At 39.3% G+C, this 12,721-nt stretch overlaps 1 protein-coding gene across 1 annotated transcript in view; it reads left to right on the plus strand.

Annotated features, from left to right (window-relative positions):
• The window catches only part of MAGI2 (membrane associated guanylate kinase, WW and PDZ domain containing 2), a 714,309-nt gene extending 702,567 nt beyond the window's left edge, over positions 1-11,742 (plus strand). Inside the window, 1 exon segment of the mRNA XM_054514801.1 lies at positions 8,762-11,742. Coding sequence (XP_054370776.1) covers positions 8,762-9,555 — 794 coding nt within the window. The 3' untranslated portion in view covers positions 9,556-11,742.
• Positions 11,743-12,721: the final 979 nt, after the last annotated feature.

Raw genomic sequence — 12,721 nt, forward strand, 5'->3', positions numbered from 1 at the left:
GTGGAGGTAAAAGCCCCATGCAGGCTGCTGCTCTTCACTTGGGCTCTTCCAGTATTAGTAATCCTGCAACATTTATGCAGATGGATTAAGCTGACTCAAGGAAAAATCTAATTTGCCAAGGGTTACAACCTGTCCCTGGAGGCAGGGGAACTGCAGTTCTTGTTAATAGATCTCTTGGGGGGAATTAGAGTGAAGGAACACTGAATGGTTGGTGTTTATATATATATATATATATATATATATGGTTTATTTTAGAACAATTAGGATGAAATGGAAAGCAGGTATATAGCCATTTTGGTTATTATTACCTATAGTAATATAACAATATAAAAGCATATTATTATTAAGAAAATATATAAGGGAAGGAAAAGGAAAAAGAAAAGGAAAAGAAAAAGGCAAAAGGAGAAGGAAAAGGAAAAAGGAAAAGGACCTTCTAAGACATGACAGCCACCTCTCATGTCATTGTAGCTGAGCCAGTTATGCCCCATCAGAAGGGCTGAATAAGGTGAATGTCCTGATACCTTCCCCAGAGGGGTTTTACAGCTGAGCCAGTCATGTAAGGGAGAACATTGGCATGATAAAAACTATTATCCCACCTCATAGGTTCTGCTTCTTATCAGCCTCTTCTCCTATCTAGCTCAAAACGCAGCTTGTCCCTAAACAAAAGTTTGTGCACCCCTGCTTTGCTCCTGGGCTGTGACCCTGCACATCCTCAGCAAAGCACCAGCTACTTTTGGAAATGGACAATTGTTTGTCATTAACCATTAACATTTCAGTCTCTCACACCAAGTTCACTCTGATTGGTGATCATGATGATTTAAATATTTAATTAATAGGACTGTTTATTAGAATAATATCTATGGAATAAACTAAGCTGGGTCTTAGAATGAGAGGCAAACTGTGTACCCATAAGATCTGGCCTTAAGATTTACAGCCAGAAGACTATTACAGTAAATTAGTAAACTGATTTACCACATTAATTTACCTATTTCTGAAATACAACCTGCTTGTAGGTGTGGCTCCTTATTTTCTCCCCTCTCCCATCCCGTGCTTTGGATAGCTTTTTTCTGCATAGAAAAATGATCCTTTTTTATTCTTGCAATTGTAAGGGCAGTGCCAAAGTCTCAACCCTGTTGTAAGGTGAGTGATGTTGGAGAGAGCCAAATGATGCAGAGCTTAGGCACTATTACAAAATCACAATGAATTGTTTATGGATGTGATTTATATTTGAGGGGTGAACAATGGCAGAGTAACCAGGAAAGGGCTAAAGCAGCACCCCACCCCAAGATATCCAAGACAATCCAGGCCACCTGCTCTCCGTGGCAGAAAGTCTCAGTGTTTCTGAATTCACTAGTTATCTCCTGTGCCAGCCTGAAAGGTCTCAGGCCACTTTCTTGCAGTGGCCTGTGTTTTCTAAAAAGGGCCTGGTGTGGGGGTGATGGGTGTAGATCTCTGTGTTCATCCACTCAGCTTTGATCCACAGCCCCTAAAAGGGTTTCCATAAGGAACTCCCCTCCTTTGGTTGTGTACATGTTCAACAGAAGAGCAGACATCTATTTCCAGAGGTCTTTTGGGCCACCTCTCTCTCTGACTCTGTGAGGCAATTAAATTATTATCTCAAGTGGTAAGAACAGTAAAATGCTGGTGAAACAGTGCCATAATTAAAGAACTAACTCAGGGAAAGGGATTTACTGATGATGCCCTGGGTATAATAATGTAGGATCAAAACCAGTGCAGAATAATAATAGGAACCCTCCAACTCAGATCAGTTGCTTCCCATGTTTCTTTGTTAATCATATTTAAAGACTACATTACATAAGAAATTGAAAAGTGATTTCATACATAGTGCTTGCTACAGATTAAAGCCCACACAAATCAATGTGTGTGGCTTTCTTGTTTCAAGAAAACACGCAGCATTTTTCTGAAGAATTTTTAAACTTTTTTCCTTGCACTATACAGTTTTCCCCTCTCTTACTGAAGTTTAAATTTTCCCTTTCTGTCTGTTCCCTTAGCTCCACCACCAAGTAAGATCATCTCCTGAGCTTCTGTAGATTTGGTCTTCCAAGCATAACTAACAATCTGCTCTTTCTGAAGTGTTGCAATAATTCCAAAATTAGATCTCTGAACATGAAAGCACTTCTCTAACAAACCTCTAAGCAAAGTACAGAAAAGGTGATGAAAGTGAATTTTACCTGAGATGAAATCATTCAAAGTCTCAGTAAATGGCCCTTGCAAGAACTTCACGAACACTGAGTCTGCTGCAAAAATATTTAGGGCATCTTCCATTTAATATCTAGGTAAAGTATAAAATGGAAGACGGATATACTGAACCCAAAGGAACTAAATATTTGCTCATCAGTAATGACCAGGAACATGAAAAGAAGTAGGGCATCAATGGCACTAGGAGCTGAGCCAAGGAGGATGTAGAGCTGTGCTTTCCAGCCTTGGAATGGGTCAGTGACTGAATTTTCTGGATGTTAAATTAAACCTTTTAAGTTTACACAGGAGATTGAGGTGTTCATCTCTTACACTACACTTACATTCATATCTCTTCAGTTCTTGTGAACATCTGCAGAAGCTGTGTCACCAATAGCTCCATGTAATAGGAATAGGGGCCACCTTTTCCAGTATTAGACCAATGACAAAAGCAAAAATGCACAATGACTTTGGGGACAGAAAAATCAGGGCTGGCATTGTTTCATACCACAAATATCAGTCTTTCTTAATGAATCATTCTGCTCTTTTGAAAATGCCAAGCACAAAATTTAGAAGTGAAAGATGTCAGGATTCAGATGCATGTTCATTCTCCTGTAATCTTTTGTGACTTGTAAAATAACTCTGATTATCCTGAGCAACCATCCTCAAACTTTGGAAAAGCAAAAGTGGGAAGCCAAAAGAACTAATTACTAAAAAGTAGAAAGATTCCGTTCTTGAGCAAAGCAACATTTAAAGTTATTTTTATAAGGTACTCTAAACATTCAGAGTCACCATGACATTGTTGAGTACAAACAGGCAAGTGGTATAACAAATATGGCTACATTAAGATAGAAAACTAGATTAGGTTTTCATTGCATCAGAAACAAGGCTTCAAAATACTAATCTGATCACTCAACTGCAAGTATGAGAAAGGAGAAGTAGTTCCTATGCTAAAATAACCAAGTATAACCTGTGTTAATTTTTATAAATGTATATGGCATGTATCTAATTCCTATACATAGAATTAACCTTTTGCACTCATAGCACACTGCCATCGTACCTTGGTAAAGCATAAGAGCAGTGCTAAAGATGGAAAGGCTGTTCCCACCTGGGTGTGCCCACAGTGACTGACCAAAGGAAGTGCCATATCCCAGCAGAGGACACCTCAACCCATTGGGGTTTGCTTCCAGGGCTACTGGTGTTCAGGGATCTGAATGGGGAAAAGTTCAGTGGAAGGGGAGACAAGGGAAGTGTAATTTTAAGCCAAGAAAAGTGCAATTTGTGAGAAAACATTTGCATAGCATATTGAATAATTAACAGGAATTACAATTTATAGCTAGAAGTACAGGCAAGCTGCAAGGTGGGGGCAGAGCCCATTGCCACTCACTGAGAGAGGCTGGGGAAAGGGTGGCATATTGTGTCACATTTCCATAAGGCTCACAGCTGAACAAAAAGTACCAAGGGCTTTTCTAACCATGAAATCTTCAGAGAATCATTTATTTCAGGAGACAAAGGGTGCTGTGTGTTTGGGTTGTGGAAGTGTCAGGATAAAAGATTAAAGATTCTTTATATATTCTGAAATATCCCTCCTTAGAGAGTGCTAAAGAAAAGCTTCAGGAGACCAATGCAATCAGGAACATCAAAGACATGTCAAGCTATAATGAGAAAGACCCAAATGCCCTCCTGGTGCAGCACTACCAACATTAGTGGATACTCACCAGGGGACAATTTGTCCCATTTTTGTTATTAGCAGCATCTGTAAGAACTGCTTGCCACCTCCTGGCAATACATAATTGCAGACCAAAAAAATGGGGGGGAAAAAAATAAAGCACTATATTTTTTATTCAATCAAACCCTTTTTGATTCCCTAGGAAAATATTTCTGGGAAGATATGAGAACAGCTGCTTAGACAGTTCAGAAAACACTTCATCCAGACTAATGAAAGTGTTCAAAGCTTTAATATATTGTACATTATTCATATAATTTGAAAATTAAAAAGGCTTTGAGATTTTATTACTTAAGTAATAGAATGTGATGTAATTTCTACTCTTACTACTAAATATTCAATAAATTATATTAGTACTTTATGGATACTTATATCTGATGAAAAACCACACATCCTTGATAAATTATTAAACAATTATCTAAAATATTTTGATGCTAAGGGAGAACCTAGCCACAAATCAGAGGTCCATGGGCAGAGCTCTCCTCTCTATTAGGAGTAAAGCCAGGGTTCTTTTTCTCATGGCTCAGCCATCAGCAAGCACTGGATCCAGGTAGAACGGGTAAGACAGGAGCAATAGACTCATGAGAGCAGTACCCTCATTTCCACTCCACTGAATGTGTGAGAGCTGACAGACCAAAACAAACAATTAATGTATGTGGCAGCTCTACCTCAAATAAAAAAAAAAACCCCTTTAGACAGAAAACTTCTGTTCCTGATGTTTTCCCTGTGTCACTCTTGCCCCAGAATGGCTGTGTTCATCTCCCACTTGTCCTCCCACACACTCAGTCTTGTGTCTGTGGTGGCTCTTACTCAGTTATCAATTTACTCCTTTGCCTGGGAGTTATGTGAAGCTGCTCGTAGGTGAGTCACTCTTACACATCCCATGGAGAAGTGCCACCAACTTGTGTTACAGTAGCTTGTAGAAACTAAAAGCCACCCAGCAAACACCTACTAAATTACAGCAAATGAAATGCCATGCTAGTGACAGATTATAGTGCTGCTCCCAGCTCATTTGTCTTGTCTAAACTAGTAGGTCAAGGGAGATTTTCTCCCTTCAAAGAAAGAAGGCAGGCATCTATTAGCCTTCAGTGAGAGGTATACTTTTGAAAACCAATTTCTCTCACAGTAAGAATGTTATCAATGGTGACAAAGTCAGAAACAAGTTCAAAACTACGTTGGCCCTAAACCTCTCCAGCAGTTGCAACTGAATGCAATAGTCTACTCATCTGCTTGCAAGTTGTTTGGGCATTAGTAGTTCGTGCTCTGTTAAACAAATATTGTTTTCAGTTCTTCACAGAGGTGAAGGAAGAACAAAGTAAAATCAGTGCTCTGTCTCTGGTTTAGTATGTTACAAAATGCTTTGAGATATGTTGGAATAACAGACAATAAAAGTAGGTTATGTTCCCAATTAACCCAAAGGTTTTATAAAAAGCCTTAGACCAACAGAATAAAAAGTATTCAGAAATATTAATAACTCTCTCAAAAATGTAGCTAGAAACTGAGTATAATCATGAAAATAAATTACTTGTTTAACTGCTCTGCAGGATAAAATTTTACATTTTTCTCCTGTTTATATTTGCTAAGGAGAAGCAATCATTTTAGTGCTGGTTGAACAATTTCAAATGAACCCTTATGGCTTGAACACAGCTCTTTAAAAGGTTTTTTTTTTTTTCTGAGTAACAAATTACTTACATTCCTGCACTTTGCTCTACTCTAGTAATTTTTATACTTTTCCACAATGTTCAAACATTAGAGGGAAGTTGGCTACAATACCCTGACATGAGTATTCTCCTCACTAGTTAATGACAATGGCTTGTTGACATTAATGTCTACCAAGGCTGAGAATGACTTTCTATATAATGTCATTTCATTTGAAAGAAAATCAGGTTAGGTTGGGTTTCGCTGTCTCAGACTGATGGTACTTAAACCTTAAAAAAAGTAATTTTCTTCCTATTTGCAAATGCTATATTGCCAAAGAAAACAAATGATAGTTTTATTCCATGGCAGCATTGTTCCATAACCACTGGAAATACAACCTATATATAGGTGCCTTCCCAGCAAGTATTTTAAACACAGTGCAGCCAGTGACCCACCTGAGGTTGTCCCACAGCCAAACCAAAAAAGCTGTGGCTACAGGTTTTCTTACTTGATTGGCCAAGTTGTCTTTTACTTAGGGTTTTCTGGGGGAGAGATAAAATCCAGTAATGCATATAATATGGCATTTCCCAGTTTATGGACACCTATTCTTATAAATCAGTATATGTAAGAGATATGCTGATTCACTTTTGTTGAAGTACATTCTAACCCACTATGATTTCTCACTACAACATTTGGTTGGTTTTTCATCTCCTTTAAAATAGAAAACAGAAGAAATTCTGTAATCTCCAGGCAATAAAGCAGTAGGCCACTAACCTCCAGGTCTCTTCTCCAGAGCATCCTTCAAATAACTGGTACCATATTATCCTTTGTGCCTCAGAGGAGCCACAACATGTTTGCCACCTTGATTTTGAATGGTGCACCCCTGGTTTGTCCTCCTGGAGGAGAAGCAGCTGATTTGAGCATAGTGGTTCCTTTTCCACAGAGGCAGTCTTGTTACCCAAAGCATCTTGCTGCTGCAGGCCCTTTGGTGTTTTCACTGGTGTGTAGCTGATACTACCCAAAGGAATCAGCTATTTCTGTAATCAGAAGCTCTCACAGCCTAACATGAGATTGGATAATGGCCCACTACTCTTCACTGACACTGAAAAACTGTGAAAAACAACATCTCATGGACACCTAGGAAAGAAGATTGTAGTTCAGACAAATACACTGATCCAACCCTTGGCACCACCTCTACCCTGGGTAGGAGTGACAATGCCATGAAAAGTACAAACTTAATTTTCCAAAGCTCAGGGTGGCTTCTTCAGTTTGCTCAGCTACCTTGCTGGTGCACATAGGGAGCTTCATGCTGAGTCCCAGGATAGTTTTAGTGATTTGGACTCTGTGCATGGTCCCTGGCTCAAGTATTAGATAAAATGACACCTCCTGGATTTCAGATTGAAGAAGAGCCAGGGTGGGGTCTCTGCTTCCTCCATCAGGCACAGGCTGTGGGCCTGTACCAGGCTGGTGGTGCAGAAGAACAGAAGTAAAGAACAAGCCCATCAAGGTCAATGCTTTTTGTAGGCAAACTCCTAGGAGCTGATCACTCTACATGCACGAGTCTTCCTCTTATTTTTTCTTGCTTGAGTGCCAAGCTGGGAGCAGATGGTACATTAGTCACCCTTAACTGGAGGGTAAGAAAGTGTGATTTCTTTTTTTTCTAAATTCAGTTGAGACCCTCATCCCATTTAGATTCCCAGCTCAATGTTTATTTGTCTTACACAGAACTTGTACTTTCTACCCCTCTCAAATGCTAATCCTCTCCACACATATGCTCATTATGCAAAAGCATATGACAAACACCATCTGGGAAAATAAATAGCTCCTCAGCTAACTGTGCTGCTCCCTCCCTTTACATCACCCACCTCACTATTGTCTCTCCTATTTTTGTCTGCAAGACAGCAATCACTCAATCCAGCTATTACTTAAAAGTGCTGTTTTAGTCAAGCAAGCTGCAGATCCCAGGGCTGGGCAGTAGAATCTATTCCATTTTTTTGAGATGATGTGCGTCTCCATGATAATTTGAAAGCAGCCAGAGCACTGAGAAAAAAGCATGTTACTTTTTTAAAGGGCAGTTGATATCAGTGACAGATACTAGTCCTGACCTTAAGAAGTCCACGCTTGTTTTTTAGCTAGAAGGTTACATTTTCTCCCCCAGAAAATTTGCAGCTCTTGCCACAAGTTCTACCTCGTTTCCATGGATTCCTGAGACAGTCCTTCATCTCTGACAGATTATTCCTCATACTGTTCAAAGCCTAACTAAAATGGTGCTAAATAGGGAATGACATTAGCCAAGTTCAGTGATTTCTCTAACCTCTAAGTAGACGGGTAAGAATGGGAGCTATGGTGTCATTAATCATGGTTGATTTGTTTTCTGCCAGAAAGTTAATCAAAAGAAATGAGGATGTATATACAAGAGAAAGGCATCTCAGAATATTCTGGTTTGGATTAGGAAAATCATTGTGATTCAGCAAAGGAGACATTTATTTGGCTAATAATTTGCACAGGATTTGCACAAACCACCTGTATTGTGTTGAGGCTAAGTAACCAAGAGAAATTCAAAATGCACAACCTGAAGACTCAGCAGCTGACACTGTGATATAAAGGCAGAGCTGTAAACGTACCCTGTAAGAATTGTGGGGCCATAAACACCGCAATACTATATCTGTTTAGAAAAAATATGAGACAGAATTCAATGATGACCTTATCTGAGCTACAAATTCTTGTCAATTATTATATGCTTGTAGGGACACGTTTAATAGATGGCAGAAAGTCCTTCTCATTTGTCCTCAGAGACAGCACTGATATTGCCCAGCTAAGAAATCCATTATACAGCTACAAAAGAGGCTATTTGATTTCATGAGCACGTGCCTTTATTATTTTAAGAATAATTTAACATAGGCAGAGGAAAGCGGAATCTGTATGAAAAAAAGACTGGGGTTTCCAGCATTCGCAGTTACCAGCTTTGAGGTTCTTGTGTTTCCCGTACTTTTTTTCTTTTTTTTTCTGGAGAGATTATTTTCTGTTTTCTCCCTATTGGTTCCACACAATTGAGGGAGTTTCACCTCAGCTGAAGCAGAGGGGTTTTAGGCTGGTACATGGTTTGCGCGTCAGTGTTGCTCAGAATACATGTGCCTATGCAATAAATACACTGTGCTGCTGGGTACGCCCTTAACTCTCTTCTCTTTGTTGTTAAAACAGACGAACCAAACTCCTGGAGTGCTCCCTCTGCCACCTCCCCAGGTCTGCCGGAAGTAGCTCTTTCCCTCGACGACATAATCTCACCATTATCTTCATCACACATAGCCCCACCCTCTGACCCTTCTCACCAGATAAGCCCAGAGCCAACATGGGATATCAAGAGGGAACACGATGTAAGGAAACCAAAGGAGCTTTCGGTGAACGGTCACAAAAAGAAAAGGTTAGGAGAACAAAGAGAAAGGTCAGCAAGTCCTAAAAAGGTAGACAGGTCAAAGCACGAAGAGGCTTCTTGGAAAGGATATTCAGGAGGCAAAAATAAGACCACTGATGGTGGCAGGCCCACCTCAGAAAGCAAAGCGGTGGGACACAGCGTTATGATCGAGGCTGGCGCAAGAGAGCACATGTGTGCTGGAAGCAGTGATGAACAGTTTGGGAGGCTGAGGAAGCCAGAAAGCAAGAGAGGAGGATCTCTTAGCAAAAGAGACCACAGATCCACAAACACCAGTGAGAAGTCAGCTGCAGCACCCGACCACGTCAAGACCGATACGGGAGCTACCAAGACCTACAGTAGCAACCGCTGCAGCTCGCCTGGAAGTGATATGGACCACAGCCAGAGGGACCCTGATGGGAAACCCAGCGAGTTCCCCAGGAAGGGACATCTCCACTCCATTAGCACTCGCAGCACCAACACCACAGTTCGAAAGGCAACGGTCTCTCCGGGGCCGTGGAAAATCCCTGGCTCAGATAAGCTACCAAGCGTCCTGAAGTCTGGTACTTCTGCCATGAGCAGATAAGCAAGGGACTGTTGCCCTCTAACTGTCTCAAACTGACGCAGAACATTCTTCTTAGTTTTTGTCTCACATTGGTTTGTTTTAATTTATTTTAACTATCACACATATACACAAAGCATTGAGGAATGAAAACATTAGTGTGTAATTCCATGACAATGTGCACAGTATCTAATAAGTTCAAAAGCATATAGTCAACACAGAGATTTAAAATCGACCCTAAAGTCCCAGTTCCATTTTAGGGACTTTGGCAGCTATGGAAGAAACCAAAACAATATGAAGGACAGTACATCAGAGAAGGATAGTGCAGTGTAGCTTTAGCATTTTTTTCCCACTGCATGAAGGACTTGGATTTCATTCAAACTTTATATCAAGAAACTGGAACAAGTTAGAGCAATCACAAACTGGAACATCGCCTTAAATAAAACTGCACGGAGCAAGCTGAAACCGAGAGAGGATTTTTCATGGAGCTAAAATGTTGTAAATAAATTGTTCTCGACATATCTAGACAGGGGTTAAAGGGTTTCTTTAAAGCATCGTTCGGAACTGTACACCCATGACACGTCTCCACTGTTAACGCTTTGGGATAGTCCACGTGGTACCCTGTAGAATAGTTCACCGGGTGCTGCGGGAGGAATGGGGAATCCAGTGGATTAGTTTCTGTGATACCATTTCTACTGCCATTTTTGTGAACAAACCATGTTTCTGTACATTGGAAAGGAGTTAAGGTGGAGTTGTATTTGCAAATTATTCTCAAAAGTGATTTATTACAGGTTCCCCAAGTCCTGCGAGGTAGCACACAAACCAATTGGTCAGGCTCAAACCCCAGGCATCTGCAAGGCCCTTGCAATGAAAGGAAGAGTGCTACAGAGAAAAAGCTGCAGTTTCCTTAAGGAAAGGCCTTTCCTTCCTGCAGAAGATGATAGCATCACTTATCAACAGTGCTATGTTTCATACCCATCCACATTTACTTAGGACACTCTCACCTCTCATCCCCTCAGTTTGGCAGAGCAGGTGCCTTTCAGGCACACGTCAACAATAATTAGACTGGTTTCTGAAATACAGTTGTCGGTGTCCTCATTCAGTAATTCAGTATTTTTCCATTTTTAAAATGGTTTCCATTTCACCATTTTTTTCCTATCTCCATTTTTTTCTTCTTTTTGTTTTTATCTTTCTTGCTTGTCTGTTTTGAATTTTAAGCCTTAAGTGCCAGGTAAACATTCCAGTCTGCCTTCACAGGAAATAACTCCGAGTTCAGTCAATCAGTCATTATCTTGTTTCCAACAGATGTGTGTGTGTGTCTGTGTAAGCGTGCGTATGCTTATTCGTCTGTCAAAATTAAAACAAAATCCTGGGCAATAATACATTGGTAATTAAAAAAAAAAATTGTAAAGCTAAGCACTGTCAAAAATTCATATTTAAAAATTATTCTTCACTAGCAATCTTAGTTCCTCACACGCTCTGCTGAAAAACTAGATTGAGATTGGCTTTGTTCCAAGAAATTAGCACATTACTGTATGTCTCAAACATTGCACTGGACTGCGAAATTTATAGACATGTTTCTTCCTGCCCAATTATTTGAAAAGCCTCAAGTCAAGGATTTTGCAGCTTTCAAATTTTTTTTTTAAGAAAGAAAAATCCATTTATAATTTTTAAAAAAGCACAAATCCATGTAGCTGTTTATAAAACTCTTATTTAATGGGAAAAAAAAAATCTTTATCCCCTGAACTAGAATCCAATATAATTTGCCATTAATTTATTGACTCTGATTTTGGACAATGCTTCTGTAGTGTAGATGCACGTCCCGGTATCTTATTTTTATGTATAAAGAAAGCAAACAATGAAATCTGAAAACCAGTTGAGATTATGCTTGCATAAACTCTAATTTGCACAGTTCACAGCTACTCCTTGTGCAGTAATTGCTTTATGCGGCTGTAATCGATAACCTGTGAAGACAGCACATCATCTAAACCCCATTCCAAATAATATTTCTGTGTAGTGTTAGCTGTGAATTTACCTTGTACAGCTCTATCTCTATAAATATAATTCCATGTATTAATAGTCACAGAAAGGCTGTAAGTGAGCAACTATTTTTATGAAACGCACCACTATGGATAAATTAACTTTTACAGAAATCTTGTTTACTGTATGATATTCTAAACCACTGTCAAATAAAATATATATCCAAAAATCTTTCATTTTTTCAATTGTATATAGTTTGTGTTAATTTTGAGTAACATGCTTCAGTGTTACCCTGACAAACAACCATTTTCTTGCATATGGGTAGAGTTAATTAGCTACTGCCTTATAAAAAAGGGAATAGACCATTTTAATTTCTTACTGCAATATATGAATAAACATGTAAGTGACCAAACAAATTCTATAATGGCAATCAAGGCTTATGAGGCAACACAGACACAGAAATATCTCTTCCTTGATGGAGAAGCCTAAACCCTTATTCTGCTTCCAGTGCAGGAGACAAAGGACCAGGGTGGCCAGACTCCAGCAGTGAGAGAAAACTTTTGAGAGTACACCACATATATTGAATTAACCTGAGCATAAACTGTATTTATCTCAGAAATCAGGCAGTTCTTACTAGGCCTAGAAAGGTTTTGTTGGCAAGCTGTGTGAAGGGGGCACAATTATATTTACAATTTATTTTACAGAAAAAAAATGTCTCTAAAAGCATCATGATGGTGTAAAAATATTGGTAGCTAGCCAGCCTCTTTTGGGAAAAAATCCACCCCTCATTAAATGCTTCTTACCTCTAGTTAGGCAAAATAAATCATCAGTTTATAGATTCTAGACACTGTAAGATGTCTATGTGGAAAACAAGCAATATTTTCCACGCAAATATGACATTTTTAAAACTAAGTATTTCCTGTTTCCTTAGAATATTTTTTTCAAAAAATTATAATTTGTCTTCATACAGCCTGAGTCAACTTCTGCAGAACTTTGTTTTTTTCAGATTAATGTTCCCCATAGAAAATTTCAACTAGCTGAACTAATAACATAATTTCGCATTACAATAAACACATAGCAAATATGAAGCATATTTAATACTCAAAAATAACTTGCTGCTGTTTAAATAGCCACTATTTTCATGGCTGGAAATCTGGGTGTGTGCCTGGTTCAGACCCTGAGGTATCACAGGGAAGTGTGCTGAAGACAT

The sequence above is a fragment of the Molothrus ater genome, chromosome 5 (genome assembly GCF_012460135.2).
Source record: "Molothrus ater isolate BHLD 08-10-18 breed brown headed cowbird chromosome 5, BPBGC_Mater_1.1, whole genome shotgun sequence".
Lineage (NCBI taxonomy): Eukaryota > Metazoa > Chordata > Aves > Passeriformes > Icteridae > Molothrus > Molothrus ater.